Source organism: Carassius auratus, chromosome 50, assembly GCF_003368295.1.
Source record: "Carassius auratus strain Wakin chromosome 50, ASM336829v1, whole genome shotgun sequence".
NCBI classification, from domain to species: Eukaryota; Metazoa; Chordata; class Actinopteri; order Cypriniformes; family Cyprinidae; genus Carassius; species Carassius auratus.
Genome location: NC_039292.1, coordinates 16,295,137 through 16,316,984, shown reverse-complemented (window position 1 = coordinate 16,316,984; position 21,848 = coordinate 16,295,137). Strand labels below are relative to the sequence as shown.

The following is a 21,848-nucleotide window of genomic DNA, read 5'->3' as shown; positions in this document are numbered from 1 at the left end:
CAGGCTTTAAACTAGGTGAAATGCTCCAAAAGTAAAAAAAAAAAAAGGGCTGACATGTGATGTCCATTATAATGGACGTAGGGTCCGAATGGGTTCAAACATGTATTTGAACATTCAAAACATGAATTAGAGATGATAAAGGGAGATGGATGGGATGTGGAGAGAAAGAGATACTGGGCCCTATTTTAAATGACAGGCGTAGTGTAGTCACTCAATGAGCAAAGTGTCCTGAAGATTAACTCCAGTCATGCCATTGTGTGTCATGTGGGAGTATTGTGGTGACCCAATGTTTTTGCTTAGGATCTTGCTCATGGTATTAAAATAAGCTAATTTAATTTCATGAAGAATTGTCTTTGTTATAAATTGGGTTTTATTTAGAATTTAGACTTTGCACTTTTCCTGCAATTTAAATTAGGGCCCACTGACAGAAAAAGAGGCAGCATCCACATCTTGAACTATTCCTGGATATACCTCCCTGTCATATTTCACAGCACACCAACAACCTTTCAGTTGGTCTGTGATTTCAGTGACCCTAGAAAAACCTGCTTGTGCATCCATCAGAGGCACATCTATGTTTGAAGCTCCGTTGGCTGTAGTGGGCCCTTTGCACAGTGTCACCAACTGTGGACCATAGCATTTGCATTCATCTGGAGCTGAGCAGAAGCAGCTAAGTATTCGCCATTTGAATTGTGCTGGAGTGTTGGTGAAAATCTGTTTCAGAGGGGGAAGACAGTTAGTGTTGCTGATTATCCACATTATATTTAAATAAGTTCTCCTGAAATTTACCTGGTGAATCTTCATGGTCCCACGGACAGTGTCCAGTTGTTGGGGAATTAAGTCATCATTGGCTGCAATATCATCTTCTTTGATATAAAAGAGCTTTATTTTTGTTTGTTGTTCAGACAATGCTTCAAATAAGACCTCAGCTGATGGCAGATCCATTCCCCTTGCAACAAGGGCATCTGCTGTTCTTTTAACAGCTGCCCCTACCCCATCCGCAGGGCCCTTTCTATGTCCAGCTTCAAGGAAATTCCAAAGCAATCTTTGAAATCCTAAATCAAATGGCACAGTTGAAAGTAAGAAGAAATTCTTCTTTTATCTGTATTGTGTTGTGGGGCCATCACTAATGACATGAAGTGTGGTAGCTGATGGCACTTGCTCCTTGAGGTAAGACAACACTGGTGAGAGATGTGCCCAGATACCTGATGGATCATGCCTCATTGAAGAAGAAATCTAACACAGGGACAAAACTTCTTTGGTTGTGTAGGCAATTCCTGTGTGTAGGGTGATTTGTTTGTGTGAGTTACCAAAATGAGCAGCTTGCACTTCTGATGCATATTTGCCTAGGTAATTTTCAGAAAAATCTATCTGAATAATAATTTCATCCTCATGTATATTCTCTTTGAGATGATGTAGTGTGGAGTGCTGGTGCTGAATGTTGAAAGTGTGCCGTCCAAATTTATCTTTTAAGGCAGTGGTGAAATCCTCTAGGAGAATTTCGAGTGTTCCATAAGTTTTTTCTTTCACTGTGAGATGGACATTGATTTTTTCTTTTAGCCCATCTTTGGTTTTTCTTTCACGTTCTTCTACTTTATGCCTCCAACTGAACCAGTGGGTCTGCAGAGAACTGTCAAACTCTCTTGTTTCCAGCTGCTTTTCCTGACAGATATCACACTCTCTGTACATGCATCTCTTTGTTGACTTGTCACAACACAATGACTCCATGAGTCAGTCAATTTTGTTTGATGCTATAACCTTGTGGTGGAACAATTTGTCAGCCATTAGCTGAGTATTTGCATGTGTCTTACACAAGCAAGTTTCTCTGTCTTTTGGAGATGGTGCAACAACCCAGAATTCTGCATATGAAAATTTGGAATGTGGATATTCCCTCTTAAACTTCAGAAAGAGGTTATACAAGCTGTCATTAAAGAAACGCTTCTGCATTTTGATTTTCTTTCTGGTAATTGTCTCTCTTTTTCCTGTGGATGGTCAACTGTTGTCATCTCGCTCCAGGAATTTCTTTAGTTGTTCCTTTGTATCTGTGTTCATTTTGTTTTTGTATTCTCTCCTGTGGAATTGGAAACCTGCTGGTCTGTTTCTGTTGCTGTGCATTATTTTGTAAGAGAATCCAACCTGACGGTGTGCTTCCTTTAAAAAATGGTACTTCTTCAGTACCTTTTCAGATAGACTCCTGGCAACAATCTGTTTGTTTTTTACTCCAGCTTGTTTGTATTTGTTTTTGAGTTCAGAGATTAATACATTGTGGAAGAGCAGTGTCTTCTTTAGGGCCTTTGGTTGAAGTTTCATTTGTTTTTTTGTTTTTTGCTTTGGGGAGTCTAGTTGTGAAAGCCACCCAGAAAGCCTACTGCATTTCTTTTTGTATTTTTCCATTTTTTTCTTTGCCATTTGTAGCTTCTTTTGCGTAGCAAAAAGATCACGATAGACTTTTGCTTTATTTGTCTTAACTTTCTTACGACCTCTTCTGCAAGGAGTTTCACGATTTTCATTTTCACTGTTCTGACCTTCTTGCACTGGAGATCTTGGGGGGTTGTTTGAAGCTACATATTGTTGTACTTCCTGTCGAATTTTGTCATTGGCTCTTTTATTGTTTTGGTTAACTCTCCATTGTTTGCGTTTCTGTCTTTGCCCCCGTTTTAAAAGTTGTGAGATTAATTTAAGCTTTCCTGTTTCTTTTCTTCTTTTGTATCTTTCCTTTTCTCTGTCAATGTACTGCTGATATTTTACAGGATCTTTCTTAAATTTTGTTCTATAATCTCTAGACCTTTCAGTTGATTTCTTCGGAGCCATTCTGGTTAAAAAATAAGAAAAAATTGTTTTAGGAAGTAAGGCATCTCACTTAAGTTTCATTGTAAAATCACACTATTATGCTTCTTTAACTTAATTTATAAACACACAATATGATAAATATAGTGACCCAGAACATGTCATTACCACCATCACTTGTCATTACCATCACAATGTTGGTAATGACGTGTTGCGGTAATGACATTTTATTTATTTTTTTCAGGAAAAAAGATGCTAGGTCATGGTTTTGCTAACATCACTCAACAGCTATACAAAAATAACTTTAAATACACATAAATCATGTGAATATATATATATCAAAATATTGCTGCTACAGCATTTATGGTAATGACGCTGAATAAGTCTACTGCATGATCAGTAGGAATTCATGATTAAGTTACTTTTTCAGACATCAAATAGCACTGTTCTTTCATGGCTGACATGTGCTCCCCTGCTAGTCTTCATTTCCATGGTTACGGCATAAAGTCTTTCCCTCAAAAAAATCCTTGTTGAAATCATAGACTGTTGCGGTAATGACAGTTTTGTTGTGGACAATACTACAAAATTTTTAAGTTACTGTTTAAATATATATTGTGATTTTTTAATGAACTGATAACATTTTATCACATTTTCAGAGCAGGTAAGTTTTAAAGTCTGGGTTGGGGACAAGGCCTGAGTAGCCAAATATTAGTGATGAAAACATTTTAAAAAAGGGAAATCATACTGTTTTTAGTGTATAATATTTTTTGGTGGTGCAATAAATATTATTTGAAATAACTAAACTATTTATTTTATAATATTGTATTTTTAACATAAATGTATAACCTGGGGACATAAAAGTTCCCCTAATTGAAGAATCACCCATATATATATATATATATATATATATATATATATATATATACACAGTAGGTTGACAAGCTAAATGGGCTTTACCGCCGCAGCATTAACTGAATTCAATTGCGTGTTAAAATAATTCACTTAACTACCTCCAGGTGGCGCAAAGGGACGAATTTTGAACTTACTGTTATCATAAAATGACGGTTTGTAAAGTAAGATGAAAGGACACGTAAAACATCAATAGCATTATATTATAACATTTTAACATCCTTAAAAACCATTATAACATTTAAGGTAAGAGTTAATTTAAAAAAGTGGGATAGTCTTAGGCTACATTAAAAATGTAAAAGAAAGTCTTACTGCATGCTATTGTCATTAAACAGTCATTACTAGGTATATATATAAACAAACCAGAATATATATAAAATGTTCTAATCCGTGTGTGGGTTCCTATATATATATATATATATATTCTGGTTTGCTCTTAGCAAAAATAAATAAATAAAATCCTTCAAGTTCCATATGAGGAACGAAATGAGAACGGTCCAGCGTTAAGACCGCACTAACAGCAATAATTCTTATTAACTGCTATTGTTCTTGAGTTTTCAGACTGTCTCCAATTATGAATTTAACTGTGTGAACAAAAATGGAGTATGGTATATTCCAGCTGTTTTATGCGCTGGTGCCTCACGCGCACATATTCATTGTAAACAGCATAGTTCAGCATGAGCAGCGGTCTACTTGTGGCATATTTTTTTGCTCTTTATAATATTTTTCCGTCGATACTGAAACACATGTGAACCACAAAGCCTATTTCACCTAATAAATAACAGTTAAGCTGCAAATAGGCAACATCACGAATATGGAAACATTTGGATGTGTCCAGAATAAGAGAGGTAAACCCAACAGGAAGGCTAAGTGGAAACACTGTATATACATTTATTTTATTTACTTATTTATTTCGTGTTTATCCCATTTTTTTCATTGCATATGGAAATTTAAGAATAAATTATAAAAAAAATCCTCCTACCCTCTAAAAATTCTCTTCACATTCACTTGTGCACTCTTACGCAATACCTTCCTCTCGCTTTGCTCAATTGTGGACGACTTAAAAGTGTTTAATATAAAGGTTGCTGTCCCATTTTGTACATGAATTGTTCATTAAAGTTTCATAGTTTCATGGTAACATGCAATCAAGGTCTTCTGTTATACAGGTTATATTTAATACTCACTGTGCCATTTTCACCCGTTTAAACTTAAAATTCCATGAAATTTTAAAATCAGTTTAATAGTATTAAAAATTCAGATTTTAACTAGTATAAAAACACATTAAATTGCTTAAATTATTTCTATAAGTTAAAGTAGCCAACCTTAAAAATGTTGTCATGACTTTTTCATATATACAGGTCCCTCTCAAAAAAATTTGCATATTGTGAAAGTTCATTATTTTCCATAATGTAATGATAAAAAAACTTTCATATATTTTAGATTCATTGCACACCAACTGAAATATTTCAGGTCTTTTATTGTTTTAATACTGATGATTTTGGCATACAGCTCATGAAAACCCAAAATTCCTATCTCAAAACATTAACATATCATGAAAAGGTTCTCTAAACGAGCTATTAACCTAATCATCTGAATCAACTTATTAACTCTAAACACCTGCAAAAGATTCCTGAGGCTTTTAAAAACTCCCAGTCTGGTTCATTACTCAAAACCGCAATCATGGGTAAGACTGCTGACCTGACTGCTGTCCAGAAGGCCATCATTGACACCCTCAAGTGAGAGGGTGAATAAACGAATAGGCTGTTCCCAGAGTGCTGTATCAAGGCACCTCAGTGGGAAGTCTATGGGAAGGAAAAAGTGTGGCAAAAAACGTTGCACAACAAGAAGAGGACCCTGAGGAAGATTGTGGAGAAGGACCGATTCCAGACCTTGGGGGACCTGCGGAAGCAGTGGACTGAGTCTGGAGTAGAAACATCCAGAGCCACCGTGCACAGGCGTGTGCAGGAAATGGGCTACAGAGAAGCAGCACTGGACTGTTGCTCAGTGCCCCTAAGTACTTTTTTCGGATGAAAGCAAATTTTGCATGTCATTCGGAAATCAAGGTGCCAGAGTCTGGAGGAAGACTGGGGAGAAGGAAATGCCAAAATGCCTGAAGTCCAGTATCAAGTACCCACAGTCAGTGATGGTCTGGGGTGCCATGTCAGCTGCTGGTGTTGGTCCACTGTGTTTTATCAAGGGCAGGGTCAATGCAGCTAGCTATCAGGAGATTTTGGAGCACTTCATGCTTCCATCTGCTGAAAAGCTTTATGGAGGTGAAGATTTCGTTTTTCAGCACGACCTGGCACCTGCTCACAGTGCCAAAACCACTGGTAAATGGTTTACTGACCATGGTATTACTGTGCTCAATTGGCCTGCCAACTCTCCTGACCTGAACCCCATAGAGAATCTGTGGGATATTGTGAAGAGAAAGTTGAGAGACGCAAGACCCAACACTCTGAATGAGCTTAAGGCCGCTATCGAAGCATCCTGGGCCTCCATAACACCTCAGCAGTGCCACAGGCTGATTGCCTCCATGCCATGCCGCATTGAAGCAGTCATTTCTGCAAAAGGATTCCCGACCAAGTATTGAGTGCATAACTGAACATAATTATTTGAAGGTTGACTTTTTTTGTATTAAAAACACTTTTCTTTTATTGGTCGGATGAAATATGCAAATTTTTTGAGATAGGAATTTTGGGTTTTCATGAACTGTATGCCAAAATCATCAGTATTAAAACAATAAAAGACCTGAAATATTTCAGTTGGTGTGCAATGAATCTAAAATATATGAAAGTTTAATTTTTATCATTACATTATGGAAAATAATGAACTTTTTCACAATATGCAAATTTTTTGAGAAGGACCTATATATATATATATACAGTACTGTATCTAGATTTAAACTGCAAAAGTGTGACTGCCTCCCGAACAATGTTAGGTAGGTTATTCCAGAGTTTAGGCGCCAAATAGGAAAAGGATCTGCCGCCCACAGTTGATTTTGATATTCTAGATATTGTCAAATTGCCTGAGTTTTGAGACCGTAGCGGACGTAGAGGAGTATAATGTAAAAGGAGCTCTTTCAAATACTGAGGTGCTAAACCATTCAGGGCTTTATAAATAAGCAATATTTTAAAATCTATACGATGTTTGATAGGGAGCCAGTGCAGTGTGGACAGGACCGGGCTAATATGGTCACACTTCCTGGTTCTAGTAAGAACTCTTGCTGCTGCATTTTGTGTGCAGAACAACCACCCAATAAAGCATTACAATAATCTAACCTTGAGGTCAAAAATGCATGGATTAACATTTCTGCATTTAACATTGAGAGCATAGGCCGTAATTTAGATATATTTTTGAGATGGAAAAATGCACAGAAAACAATAGGAAGAGGTGCTCAAACCCTGGTGCTCCAAACTCACAACTGTGTGCTTCACCCTGGTAACTAACCTCACTTTCGGGACACTCAGCCTTGAACCAACTATGGGAAAAAAGGATACATTTGTGGGTCTGGTACAAATATTCAAGTAATCACTCAAGAAAAACAACAAATTACATCTGATAACTAAAAGGGCAATTAATGGACTAAAGTGGTATCTCCTTCATCTCTGGCAATAAGCCAGAACCACTAATAATTAGGTTTTAATTGGAGGACGCTACCAATTTGGCCTAAATAGCTTAACTCCAATCATCATGCTCCACATAAAAACTAAAACAATCCAATCCGAAGCTAAATAATGATAGGATGTTAGGATGTCTTCATAAATACTGTTTCACAAAAACACACAAAAGGAAACAATTAAGACTAAAAATTTTAAACTAAAATCAACACATAACAATTAATTAATTAATTGAACAGAGAGCAGCCAGTGTAGTATTGACAGATCCAGGCCAATATGGTCATACCTCCTGACAAGAACTCTAGCTGCTGCATTTTGGACCAGCTGAAGTTTGTTTATTAAGCATGCAGAACAACCACTCAATAAAGAATAACAATAATATAATCTTGAGGCCATGAACGCATGAATTAACGTTCCTGAATTTGACATTGACAGCATACAGTAGGTTGTAATTTAGATATATTTTTGAGATGGAAAAATGCAGTTTTATAAATGCTAAAAATGTGGCTTTCAAAGGAAAGATTGCTATCAAATAGCACACCTAGGTTCCTAACTGATGACAAAGAATTGACATAGCTGCAATTTAGTTTCTGTCATGATTCTGCCCTTGTGTCCTTGATTTTTCCTAGTCTTGAGGCAGGATCATGGCAGACCCGTGTTTTGTGTACAAGCACATGGCCTTGTCTTTGGGCCATGTGCTTGTGTTGTCTCGTTCCCTTGCCCCGCCCCCCTTGTTATCCTTGTCTTGTTGTGATTGCCTTATCTGTGCCACCTGTTGTCTCTTGATTAGTTCCCCTATTTAGATCCCCTAGTGTGCTCTGTCTTTTGTCGGTTCATTGTTCCTCACCTGTGATTGTGATTTGTACCTGTACCTCAATTGTGAGTGTTTCTCAGATGTGTTCCTACCTGTCAGCCTCGTGAAAGAAGTATTCCCCTTTGTGAGATTGTATCCTGTGTAGCCGTGAGTGTTATTTGTAGTTAGTGTTCTCCTGTCTTGAGTCTTTGTTTATCTCGTCTAGTCAGTCTATTTAGTATTTGCTGTATCTGCCCTAGTCCTGTTTTCCCCCTCGTGGGTTTTGTTTTCCCCTTTTTGTGAATAAACCCCTTGTTTTGTGATTCCCTGTCTGCACTTGAGTTCCTCCCTTGCCTAACCCTGACAGTTTCAGACAGTGTTCTACAGTAGCTTATTACATGTGGAGGTTTTAGGTCTGATATTTAACATCCAATTTAGAATTAAGAAATTATTCATCATCCATTTTTTATATCAACTATGCATTCCGTTAGTTTTTCAAATTGGTATGTTTCATCAGGCTACAAAGCAATACAGAGCTGACTATCATCAGTATAACAGCCAACACTGTGTTTCCTGTTGTTATCTCCCAGGGGGGTAACATGTAAAGCTTGAAAAGTAATGGCCCTAGTATTGAGCCTTGAGGTACTCCATAATGCAATTTTGCTCTATATGATACCTCTTCATTCACTGCAACGAACTGATGGCAATCAGATACATGAACAATGCTTGTGCACTTCCACAAATGCTAACAAAGTTTTCTAGTATATTCAAATGAAGTTTGTGGTCAATCGTGTCGAAAGCAGCGCTAAGATCCAGTAGCACTTAAAGAGAGATACAGCCATGATCAGATTATAAGAGCAGGTCATTTGTAACTGTAATGAGAGCAGTTTTAGTACTATGATACAGCCTAAATCATGACTGGGAATCCTCAAGGATACTATTTTTCTATTATTATGATTATTATTATTAAATTATTATTATTATTTATTCACAGACTTTTCTTCAGCTTTTAATAAGATGCAGCCTCATATTTTAATTGAGCGACCGGCCTCTTATTTTAATTTACCTGATCAGATTTTATTACTGCTCTTAAATTTTTTAACTGACAGACTACAGAAGGTATTTGTGAATGGCCACATGTCTAATATCCTCACTTCAAACACAGGGTCTCCGCAGGGCTGTGTCCTTTCTCCCTTGCTTTTTATTATGTACACTGATAGCTGCAGGACTTCCAAATTGGGTAGCTACCTTGTGAAATTTTCTGATGACACTGTCCTACTGTCACTTCTTCAGGGGGACCGATCGGGCCATGGAAGTGCCTTATCACAATTCGTGAATTGGTGTGATGATAACTTCCTGGACCTTAATGTGACAAAAACTAAGGAGTTAAACATTGATTTTAGGAAGAAATGTTTTAACCCAGAAGCCAGCATTATTCATGGCGGAAATGTTGACAATGTAGAGACGTATAAGTACTTAGGAACCAAGTTTGACTCAAACCTCAAGTTTGATCAAAACACAGACTCTATCATTAAGCGGGAAAACAAAGAATTCACTTGATGCGGAAGCTAAATTCTTTCAATGTATCCCAAAGGTTCTTATGCAACTTTTATTATTCTTTTATTGAAAGCCTTTTAATATTTTCTTTCATCTGCTGGTTTAATGGATTGTCTGTGAGGGACAAGAATAGCCTCAGCAGTATTGTTAAAATCTGCTCCAAAATCATTGGAGTTCAGCTGACAGACCTGAGCTCCCACTGGAAAAAACAAGTGCTCCAGAAGGCTAGACCGGTCATGAGTTATCCTGACCATGTTCTTAGGCAGGAATTTTGTCTAATGCCCTCAGGACGACGATACCTTCAAATGCACACAGACTGAAGTAGTTTAAGTCTTTGGTTCATTTAATTGTGATAATTTTGGCTGACATTTATCAAAACCCCACCAATTCACTACCTTTGAGGCTATGAGCTTCTCCACACTTCCTCCAGACTCTAGGACCTTGGTTTCCAAATGAAATACAAAACTCGCTCTCATCTGAAAAGAGGACTTTGGACCACTGGGCAACATTCCAGATCTTCTCCTTAGCCCAGGTAAGATGCCACTGATGTTGTCTGTTGTTCAGGAGTGGCTTAACTAGAGGAATTCGACAACATTGACATGTCTGAATGCCTTGACCCCAGCCTAAGTCCATTCCTTGTGAAGTTCAGTCAAATTCTTGAATCGATTTGCTTGACAATCCTCATAAGGCTGCAGTTCTTTTGGTTCTCTTGGCATGTCACCATATTCTAATTTGCTGAGATAGTGAATTGGTGGGTTTTTGTAAAATTTTTGCCAAAATAATCAGAATTAAAAGAACCAAACACTTAAACTACTTCAGTTTGTGTGCATTGAATTTACTTAATACACAAGTGTAGTGAGTGGGGTGGGACCGAGAGTCATGGGAAGTGGTCAAGGCCGGTGGATTAATTGGAAATGAGCGACACCTGCGGCACTCACCGGTCTTGAGTCCCAAGGATGAGATCCGGAAGGATAAAGGAGGAGTTATGACAGTGAAGGACGAGAGAGGACCAGGCCTGGACTTTATTGTGGATTTGTGCGAGGCACAGTGAATATTAAATATAACCTGTATAACAGAAGACCTTGATTGAATGTTACCATGAAACTAACAAAATAATTTGATTTTTTTCTTTAAATTAACAATTAATGTACAAAATGGGACAGCAACCTTTACATCAAACACTTTTACGTCATCCACAATTGTGCGAGGCAGTTGTCCATGAGGGGCTGTCACCCTGTTTTGTGTTTATTTTATTATTAAAGTTTTATCTAAATGTTCACCGGTTCCCACCACCTTCTTCCCGTACTATGAACATATTTATATTGTTACAACAAGTTTCACAATTTGAGTTAAATTACTGAAATAAATGAACTTTTCCACAACATTCTAATTTATTGAGATGCACCTGTAATTGTGAGGATACCACCTTTGCTGGTATCTTGGAAAAAAAGGGAGATTCGAGATCGGTCTGTAATTATCTAGTTCTTTGTGGTCTAGGTTTTTTTTTTTTTTTTTTTTTTTTTTAAAGAGAGGCTTAATAACAGCCAATTTGAAGTTTCTGGGGACATATCCTAATGACAGTGATGAATTGATAATAGTCAGAAGAATTTGTATGACTTTTGGAAGCACCTCTTTTAGGAGATTACATGGAATAGGGTCTAACATACATGTAAATACAATTTGTATGCCTCCTCTATTTTATAGCGCTATATAAATAAAGGTGACTTGACAAAACATGTCATGTTTCGGTCGTGACTGCACATTTTTGGTAGTGATACTAATGTTTTGGAAGTGACCACATGACATTACAGAAAGTGAATTCACATATTAAAACCTTTGTGAGATGTTTTTTGTTTTTTTGGTAGTGACAATTTTAGATACTTTTGAACCCTAGCTCAAAAATGCTAATCAGCACATGGCTACATAGCAGTGCTGAACGGTTTTACACATAAAAACTAAATTATTTGGAATAAAACTCAAAAAAAGTTTTTGGATACTGACGATACTTAAAGTTACATACAGATTGTAAGACTTTTGAACACATTCATCTCAAAATACAAATAACCTGAGATGTGTCTTTAAGAGCTCTTGTTGTGTCTGTTGCTCATCAGCACCAGGATCGGCGGCTCATCTCAAGCTGGAAGTCCTTAATGAGAAGACCCTGCGGTTGTCTTGGTCTCCTCCTGATGGCGACTGGGATTTCTACCGTATCCTGCTGTTCAATGGCTCTTCTTTGCTGATGAACCGGACGATTGAAAGGAATCTTGTGGAGTTCAGCTTCACTAACTGGACTCTGATTCCAGGCCGTCTGTACAGAGCTGCTGTGAGTGTGGAGAGTGGATATCTGAGCTCAACCGCAGACTGCCATGGGAGACTAGGTGTGTTACTGATCAACTCACTACTGTCATGAAACTTTCAACAGTAAAACAGAAACCACCATGAAGCAGCCTTCACAAAACACAAAGTGCCTGCTCTAGTAAAAGAGAAGTGCACTTAAAATGTATTGCATGTGCACTTTTACTGTACTTCAAAGATTTCTTTAAACACTGTACTTGCATAAAATTATATTAACAATGAAAAGCCACTTGAGTGTACTTACTGTAAAGAGAGACACTTACATGACAATGATTCTTAACACACTTAAGCATTTTTTTAAACAGTGCACTTTGTATTCATGTCAGATTAAAATCAGACTCACTGTCCAGCTTGCTTCAGCACAGATGCTGGTGATTTTTAAGTGATCCCGAAAAGCTGGTTTAGCTGCTTCAGGTGTTTGGTTAGGGTTGAAGCTGAGCTCTGCAGGACAGTGGGTCTCCAGGAGCAGGACTGAAGACCTCTCTTTTGTGCACAATAAGACCAGGGACAGGGGACATTAGAGGCAGGGTAAATTGTGAGATATAAACACAGTTCTCTGTTTTTCTGCACCTGTCCATCAGCTCCCCGCTCTGTTCAGAGGCTGAATGTCCGTCACAGTACAGAGACCTCTCTGAGCGCTGTGTGGAACCATCCTATCGGTGAGTGGGACAACTACACCGTCCTGCTGAAGGATGAAGACACGACTGTGGACACACAGACATTAGCCCATGATTCACAGGAATGCCACTTTAATAACCTGATGCCTGGACATACCTATATGATCACCGTGATGACCAATAGTGGAGATCTGAGTAGTTCGGCCCACATCACAGGAAGAACCAGTGAGTCATTCAGATGTCCAGTGCTGTGCTGCTGTAATGGTGGAACTGCTGGAATGACTAGAGTGTTAATTATCTTTTCTTAAAAGCAATATCCAATAATATGTCTTTCTGAAGTAATCTTGTGTGTGTGGTCAGTCCCTGCACAGGTCACAAAGCTGCGGGTCAGCAACCAGGGCAGCACAGATGCTCTGCAGGTATGCTGGGACGGGGCAGCCGGTGAGGTGGATCTGTACCGAGTGCTCCTCATCCACGACAGCGTGGTCATGAAGAACGAAAGTGTGCCACCCAATGTCACCTCCTACCACTTCCAGGGCTTGAGATCTGGTGCTTTGTACAGGACAGTGGTGACCACAGTGCACAGGGGTGACCTCTCACGCCAGACGGTGGCTGATGGACGCACAGGTAATAGACCAAAAACAGAACATGAGGTGCTTGTTATGATACATACAAGGTATTTATTAAATAAGAGTAACAGATGAGAGTGAAGCTGGTATGCAAGAAAATGTCCTCATCCTCTGGCCATCCAAGATGGAGATGAGTTCATTTCTTCATCATATTTGGAGAAATGTGTCATCATCACTTGCTCATCAATGGATCCTCTGCAGTGAATGGGTGCCATCGTCCAAGCAGCTGATAAAAACATCACAATAATCCACAAGTAAACCACACCACTCCAGTCCATCAATTTTGGTTTGAGAAACCAAAAGCTTTAATCTGTCGCCTCCGGCTAAAATACAAATCCATATTCCCTAATAACAGTTCCTCCAGTTGAAAAGTCCATCTACTGTTGTCTTTCACATCAAAATCCACCCACATGTTTGTTTAGAGCTGATTTGTCTTGGACTGTTTTGGCTTTTGAACATGCTGAATCTGTGCAGATTTCTCTTTTTCACTCTTTTGGATGAAGTGTTGGTAGGAACTATGGACTTGCATTTTAGCAATGTTTAACAAAGTTAATAACGTCTTTATGAATATGTTTATTACAAACATCCAGATTTCCGCTTCAGAAGACTTAGTTGATGAACTTAAAGCTTGTGGATTAAATTGTCAATTACTTTTGTCAACTGTTTGAACTTAAGTATCTTCAGAACTTTGTACAGTTTTTAGGGCCCAAGCACCGATGGTGATAGGACCCTATTGTATCTGCTCCCTTTATTATTATTATTCCGGTTCTTCTTCTTCTCCAAAATGAATAGCATTTTTGAGGGCTTAAACATGCTCAAAAAGTCATGAAACTTGCACACACGTCAAACCTGGTGAAAATTTTCATCTAATATAGGATTCAGAAGAGGGTGTGGCAAAATGACTCTTCAGCGACCACCTATACTAAGAAAATCAACAGCCTTCCAACTATGTTTCACGTACATGCACAAAAATTGGCACACACATGTAACACACCAGATTCAGATCAACACCAAATTTGGTATGCCTTGTCTAAAGGCCTTTGCGATGTTAAATTGAGAAGATCTTGAGTTTTCGTCGAAGGGCGTGGTGGATTTTGATGATTTGCCATGAAAAATAAAGTTGCTATAACTCTGACATACAATGTCCAATCTGCCCCAAACTTCACATGTTTGATAAGACTCCAAACCTTCAATTAGACATTCAACATTCAATTAGAGTCAAAGCGCCACCTACTGGCAACAGGAAGTGACATATTTTACACTGTGACGAACTACTCCTAGAAATTTTATGACATCAATGTCTTTTTTGTGGTCAGTCTAATCTAAAGGCCTGTGCGATGTTAAGCTGTGAAGATCTTGAGTTTTCATTGAAAGGCTTGTCCATGGTGCCTTGACAAAGTTCGATGTCTCGCCATGGGAATAAAAGATGTTATAACACAGGCATAAAATGTCCGGTCTTCCCCAAACTTCACATGTTTGATAAGAGTCCTGGCCTGAACAGATCTGAAGGCCAATATTCCATCAGGTGTGGCAAAATGGCTTGATAGCGCCACCTATACACTTTCAACGGAGTGCGCCTCGAGCTATGTTTCATGTACATGTACGAAAATCGGTACACACATGTAACACACCAATACCTATGAAAAAGTCTCTTGGTACAAAATCCGAATCCCAACAGGAAGTCAGTTATTTTGAATTTCCTGGCAAAACTTTTGTTGTTTTTGCCATTTCCGGGGGTTGTATTTTAACAACCTCCTCCTATAGATTTATTCAGATCAACACCAAACTTGGTCAGTGTAATCTAAAGCCCTTTGCGATGTTAAATTGCGAAGATCTTGAGGTTTCGTTAAAGGGCGTGTCCATGGCGGCCTGACAAATTTTGATGTTTTGCCATGAAAAAGGAAGTTGCTGTAACTCAGACATACAATGTCCAATCTGCCCCAAACTTCACGTGTTAGATAAGACGTCTGCCCTTAACAGATCTACATGCCCATATTTAGTTATAATCATAGCGCCAGCTGCTGGAAACAGGAAGTGACATATTTTACGCTGACAAAACTACTGCTAGAAATATTTTGACTTTAAGGTATTTTTGTGGTCAGTCTAATCTAAAGGCCTGTGTAATGTTAAATTGTGGAGATCTTGAGTTTTTGTTAAAGGGCGTGTCCATGGCGCCATGACAAAATTTGAAGTCTCGCCACAGCAAGAGTAGTTGTTGTAACTCAGCCATAAAATGTTCAATCTTCAAACTTGACATGTTTGATAAGAGTCCTGGCCTGAACACTTCTGAAGGCCAATAATCCATTATAATGATAGCGCCACCTGCTGGCAACAGGAAGATTGGAGCATATATGGAAAATACTTTGATACATGCGTCTTGTATTTATGAGTTTAAAAGCATACCAGTTCTCCTCTGGTCTGGTCTGGTCTCCTTCTCCTCTGGATACAGAGTGGATCTGCTGGCTACCGTGACCTCAAAATACAAAAGAAACAGACAAATATTAACATAGATGCCATTTTTGGAATGATGTAGCAAGTACATTGTGTGTTATGGGAAGTGTTCCTAGTTAAGGGTGTCCTAATTAATGCAGCCTAAAAATTCTATAAAATATTTAAATATTATAATTTTTTTTAGTGTGTTATGTGTAAGCCAGGTTAAAGAGATGGGTCTTTAATCTAGATTTAAACTGACAGAATGTGTCTGCATCCATAACAGTGTTGGGTACGTTATTCTGATGTAGAGGACTATAATGCAATAAGAGCTCATTCCAATACTGAAGTGCTAAACTACTCAGGGCTTTATAAGTGTAACCAGAGCAGGACTTTTGGTAACTTCAAGCTTGTATAATGACTATGCCACCCTGGGGGAATTGCACCCAAGAAAATACTCAAGGACTATAAGTCCAATGATGCAATGAGAAGACGGAGATGTGCTTCCAACCAAACAAAACATAATTATATATATATATATACATTAAAGAAAGAGAGCCATGGGAAGTGGTCAAGGCCAGTGGATTAATTGGAAATGAGCGACACCTGCGCCACTCACCTGTCTTGAGTCCCAAGGATGAGATCCGGAAGGATAAAGGAGGAGTTACGACAGTGAAGGACGAGAGAGGACCAGGCCTAGACTTTATTTTGGGTTTGTTTGTGCGAGGCAGTTGTCTAGTTTTGTGTTTATTTTATTATTAAAGTTTTATCTAAATGTTCACCGGTTCCCACCACCTTCTTCCCGTACTACAAACTTATTTACAACTTATTGTTACAACAAGTTTCACAATTTGAGTTAAATTACTGAAATAAATGAACTTTTCCACAACAATCTAATTTATTGAGATGCACCTGTAATTGTGAGGATACCACCTTTTCTGGTATCTTGGAAAGAAAAGGGAGATTCGAGGTCTGTAATTATCTAGTTCTTTGTGGTCTAGTTGTGTTTTTTTTTTTTTTTTTTGACGAGAGGCTTAATAACAGCCAGTTTGAATGTTTTTGGGACATATCCTAATGACAATGATGAATTAATAATAGTCAGAAGAAGTTGTATGACTTCTGGAAGCACCTCTTTTAGGAGCTTAGATGGAATAGGGTCTAACATACATGTAAATACAATTTGTGTGCCTCCTCTGTTTTATAGCACTATATAAATAAAGGTAACTTGACAAAACATGTCATGTTTCGGTCGTGACTGCACATTTTTAGTAATGACAGTATTTTTTTGGAAGCCACCACATGACGTTACAGAAATTGAACTTACATACTAAAACTCTACTAAAGCATACAAATTTGCATAACTGTACTAACATTTTGTTTATCTTCCTATCATGATGATGTTAAATTTGTGACTGTTTTGTTGTCACGGAGGCACCAGTAACACCTGCCACACCATCAGAGTCCAATCATCCGACTCCGCCCATCCGCTCATTATCACCAGATTACTGAAGTCACCACACCTGCACCCGCTCATCACTGCCACTTCTTAAGCCCACAGTTCCTTTCACTCTCTGTCTGGTCTCGTCAGAGATACACCGACTCTACTCTCTGAGCTACTCTAGGAAATATCTGAATACCTTACCGTCTGATCCTCCAGCTTACCTACCACCATCTGTCCTCCGTGTTCTGTCAGTTCCTCCTGTGTCTACCCTTCATCTGTACAGCAAGTATCCTCAAATCATCCTCTTAAACATCCCACTCAGCTCCACCATTCCTCTGCAAGATTGCGTGATACCCTCTTCTGCCTCCACTATTCCAATAAACATCTACTTACCTGTATACCCTGTTGTCTCTCTCTTCTGTCCGTGACAGAAGACCAGTCCGACAGTATACAAAGTGCCGCTGGATTGGAAGAGGACCCTCCATGAGTCTCTCTCCCCGAACAAGCACAAGCTGGCGATCCACCGCGTTTTCACTCTCCCTCAATGCCTGCCTCTCACAGTCCCATGGCCCGACCTGCAACATACACCGGCGAGGCGGAGGGTTGCAGCGGATTTCTACTACAATGTTCACTCTACTTTGAGATGCAAGTACATGCCTTCCCTACTGATCGTACTAATATCGCCTATTTGATCCGCTGGGCCGTGGTCAAATCTGTCATCAATCCCCCATAGTCTCACTACGCATTGGATGTCTTCATCGGGAGGAGATTTCATTTCTGGTGCTGGAAGGGTCCACCGTGGATATCATCCTGGGACGCCCGTGGATGTCCGAACACTCCCCGCAAGTCAACTGGACCACTGGGGAAATTACGCAATGGGGTGAATCCTGCTCTTTATCCTGTCTACTACCCGTCATCAAGATCTGTAGTCAGAAACCTGCTCCTGATGATTCCCCCTCTTCCTCTCATCTTCACCTTAACTCCACGTCGATCGAAAGTCCAGAATCCAGCCATCCAACAGAGATTCCCCTTGAGTACCGGGCATTCCAGGAAGTGTTCAGCAAACAACAAGCGACACAGTTACCACCTCATCGGCCATGGGACTGTGCCATTGACCTGCTGCCTGGAGCCACACTACCCAAGGGCCGGATCTACCCATTGTCCATCCCGGAGCAGAAGGCCATGGATGAGTATATCAAGGAAGCCTTACAACAGCGGTTCATTCGACCTTCCACTTCCCCTGTTGCATCCAGCTTTTTCTTTGTGGGAAAGAAGGACGGAGGCTTGACGCCGTGCATTGACTACCGTGCACTCAACGAACAAACGGTCAAATTCCGCTATCCCCTTCCTCTGGTCCCCACCGCTCTGGAACAACTTCGTGGAGCCAAAATCTTCACCAAACTGGATCTCAGAAGTGCATACAATCTCATACGCATCCGAAGAGGCGATGAGTGGAAGACGGCTTACATTACTCCATCAGGCCACTATGAATATCTTGTTATGCCGTATGGGCTGTCCATCTCTCCATCTGTATTTCAAGCCTTCATGAACAAAGTGTTCCGTGAGTTTCTGCATCAATTCGTGATCGTTTATATTGATGACATCTTAATCTTCTCCAAGAGCTTAACTGAACACCACCACCATGTCTGTCAAGTCCTGCAAAAACTCAGAGATCATCAGTTGTTCCTGAAGTTGGAAAAGTGTGAGTTCCACCGTACCACTGTTCACTTCCTCGGCTATGTCATCAGCCCACAAGGAATCCAAATGGACCAGAGGAAGGTGGACACCATCAAGAACTGGTCGCAACCCACCACCGTCAAGGACCTCCAGAGATTCTTAGGATTTGCAAACTTCTACCGTCGCTTTATTCATCAATACAGTATCATCAGTTCACCACTCACCTCTCTCCTCAAGGATCGGCCCAAGTCTCTGTCCTGGAACCCAGCTGCCACTCAAGCCTTCCAAAAACTGAAGAACGCCATCTGTTCGGCTCCCATCCTGGTCCATCCCAATCCGGACCTCCCCTTCGTGGTCGAAGTGGATGCCTCATCGACTGGGGTGGGAGCTATTCTATCACTACAGCAGGGGAAGCCTCCAGTACTCCATCCATGTGCCTTCTATTCCAAGAAACTGTCCCCGGCGGAGCGTAATTACGACATCGGTAATCGGGAACTGCTGGCTATCAAGATGGTTTTCGAAGAATGGAGACACTGGCTGGAGGGAGCACACCATCAAGTCGAAGTGTCTGCCTCCACTATTCCAATAAACATCTACTTACCTGTATACCCTGTTGTCTCTCTCTTCTGTCCGTGACATTTGTTCATTACAATTTTAGATACCTTTTAACCTATCATAAGATGATAATCAGCACATGGTTAGCTACCACAGATCTGAACAGTTTTAGACAAATAAAAACTAAATGATTTGGAATAACTCTCAAAAAAATAAGTTCGGTACTGATGTTACTTAAAGCTACATACAGATTTTCAGACATTTGAACACATTTATCTCAAAATGATGGGACCAATCTACTCACCATGTAGCTATGAGAGAGAGGGACACATGAATAATTCCTGATCATCAATCATTCAATCACCTTTAACAAAATACATTGCGTCAAAGCACTGAACAACATTCATTTGGAAAACAGTGTCTCAATAATGCAAAATGATAGTTAAAGGCAGTTCATCATTGAATTCAGTGATGTCATCTCTGTTCAGTTTAAATAGTGTCTGTTTATTTGCAATCAAGTCAACGATAGCGCTGTAGATGAAGTGACCCCAACTAAGCAAGCCAGAGGCGACAGCGGCAAGGAACTGAAACTCCATCGGTGACAGAATGGATAAAAAAACCTTGGGAGAAACCAGGCTCAGTTGGGGGGCCAGTTCTCCTCTGACCAGACGAAACCAGTAGTTCAATTCCAGGCTGCAGCAAAGTCAGATTGTGCAGAAGAATCATCTGTTTCCTGTGGTCTTGTCCTGGTGGTCCTCTGAGACAAGGTCTTTACAGGGGATCTGTATCTGGGGCTCTAGTTGTCCTGGTCTCCACTGTCTTTCAGGGCAGTAGAGGTCCTTTCTTGGTGCTGATCCACCATCTGGTCTGGATACGTACTGGATCCGGGTGACTGCAGTGACCCTCTGATCTGGATACAGACTGGATCTGGTGGCTACAGTGACCTCGGAACAAGAGAGAAACAGACAAATATTAGCGTAGATGCCATTCTTCTAATGATGTAGAAAGTACGGTGTTATGTGAAGTGTTTCCAGTTTCGGTTTACCTAATTAATGCAGCCTAAAAATCCTTTAACGGATTTGGATATTAAAAGCATATTAGTATGTTATGTGTATGCCAGGTTAAAGAGATGGGTCTTTAATCTAGATTTAAACTGCAAGAGTGTGTCTGCCTCCCGAACAATGTTAGGTAGGTTATTCCAGAGTTTAGGCGCCAAATAGGAAAAGGATCTGCCGCCCGCAGTTGATTTTGATATTCTAGGTATTATCAAATTGCCTGAGTTTAGAGAACGTAGCGGACGTAGAGGATTATAATGTAAAAGGAGCTCATTCAAATACTGAGGTGCTAAACCATTCAGGGCTTTATAAGTAATAAGCAATATTTTAAAATCTATACAATGTTTGATAGGGAGCCAGTGCAGTGTGGACAGGACCGGGCTAATATGGTCATACTTCCTGGTTCTAGTAAGAACTGTTGCTGCTGCATTTTGGACTAGCTGTAGTTTGTTTACCAAGCGTGCAGAACAACCACCCAATAAAGCAATACAATAGTCTAACCTTGAAGTCATAAATGCATGGATTAACATTTCTGCATTTGACATTGAGAGCATAGGCCATAATTTAGATATATTTTTGAGATGGAAAAATGCAGTTTTACAAATGCTAGAAACGTGGCTTTCTAAGGAAAGATTGCGATCAAGTAGCACACCTAGGTTCCTAACTGATGACGATGAATTGACAGAGCAACCATCAAGTCTTAGACAGTGTTCTAGGTTATTACAAGCAGAGTTTTTAGGCCCTATGATTAACACCTCTGTTTTTTCTGAATTTAGCAGTAAGAAATTACTCGTCATCCAATTTTTTATATCGACTATGCATTCCATTAGTTTTTCAAATTGGTGTGTTTCACCGGGCTGCGAGGAAATATAGAGCTGCGTATCATCAGCATAACAGTGAAAGCTAACACCATGTTTCCTGATGATATCTCCCAAGGGTAACATATAAAGCGTGAAGGGTAGCGGCCCTAGTACTGAGCCTTGAGGTACTCCATACTGCACTTGTGATCGATATGATACATCTTCATTCACTGCTACGAACTGATGGCGGTCATATAAGTACGATTTAAACCATGCTAATGCACTTCCACTGATGCCAACAAAGTGTTCAAGTCTATGCAAAAGAATGTTGTGGTCAATTGTGTCAAACGCAGCACTAAGATCCAATAAAACTAATAGAGAGATACACCCACGATCAGATGATAAGAGCAGATCATTTGTAACTCTAAGGAGAGCAGTTTCAGGACTATGATACGGTCTAAATCCTGACTGGAAATCCTCACATATACCATTTTTCTCTAAGAAGGAATATAATTGTGAGGATACCACCTTTTCTAGTATCTTGGACAGAAAAGGGAGATTCGAGATTGGTCTATAATTAACAAGTTCTCTGGGGTCAAGTTGTGGTTTTTTTATGAGAGGCTTAATAA

General features: G+C 39.6%; 1 protein-coding gene across 1 annotated transcript in view; it reads left to right on the top strand.

Annotated features, from left to right (window-relative positions):
* Positions 1–21,848, top strand: part of LOC113067158 (tenascin-X-like) — a 120,287-nt gene that overhangs the window by 37,001 nt on the left and 61,438 nt on the right. Inside the window, exons 12-14 of the mRNA XM_026239439.1 lie at positions 11,772–12,038; positions 12,597–12,857; positions 12,993–13,259. Of these exons, the coding sequence (XP_026095224.1) occupies positions 11,772–12,038; positions 12,597–12,857; positions 12,993–13,259 (795 nt within the window). The remainder of the gene's footprint in view (positions 1–11,771; positions 12,039–12,596; positions 12,858–12,992; positions 13,260–21,848) is intronic.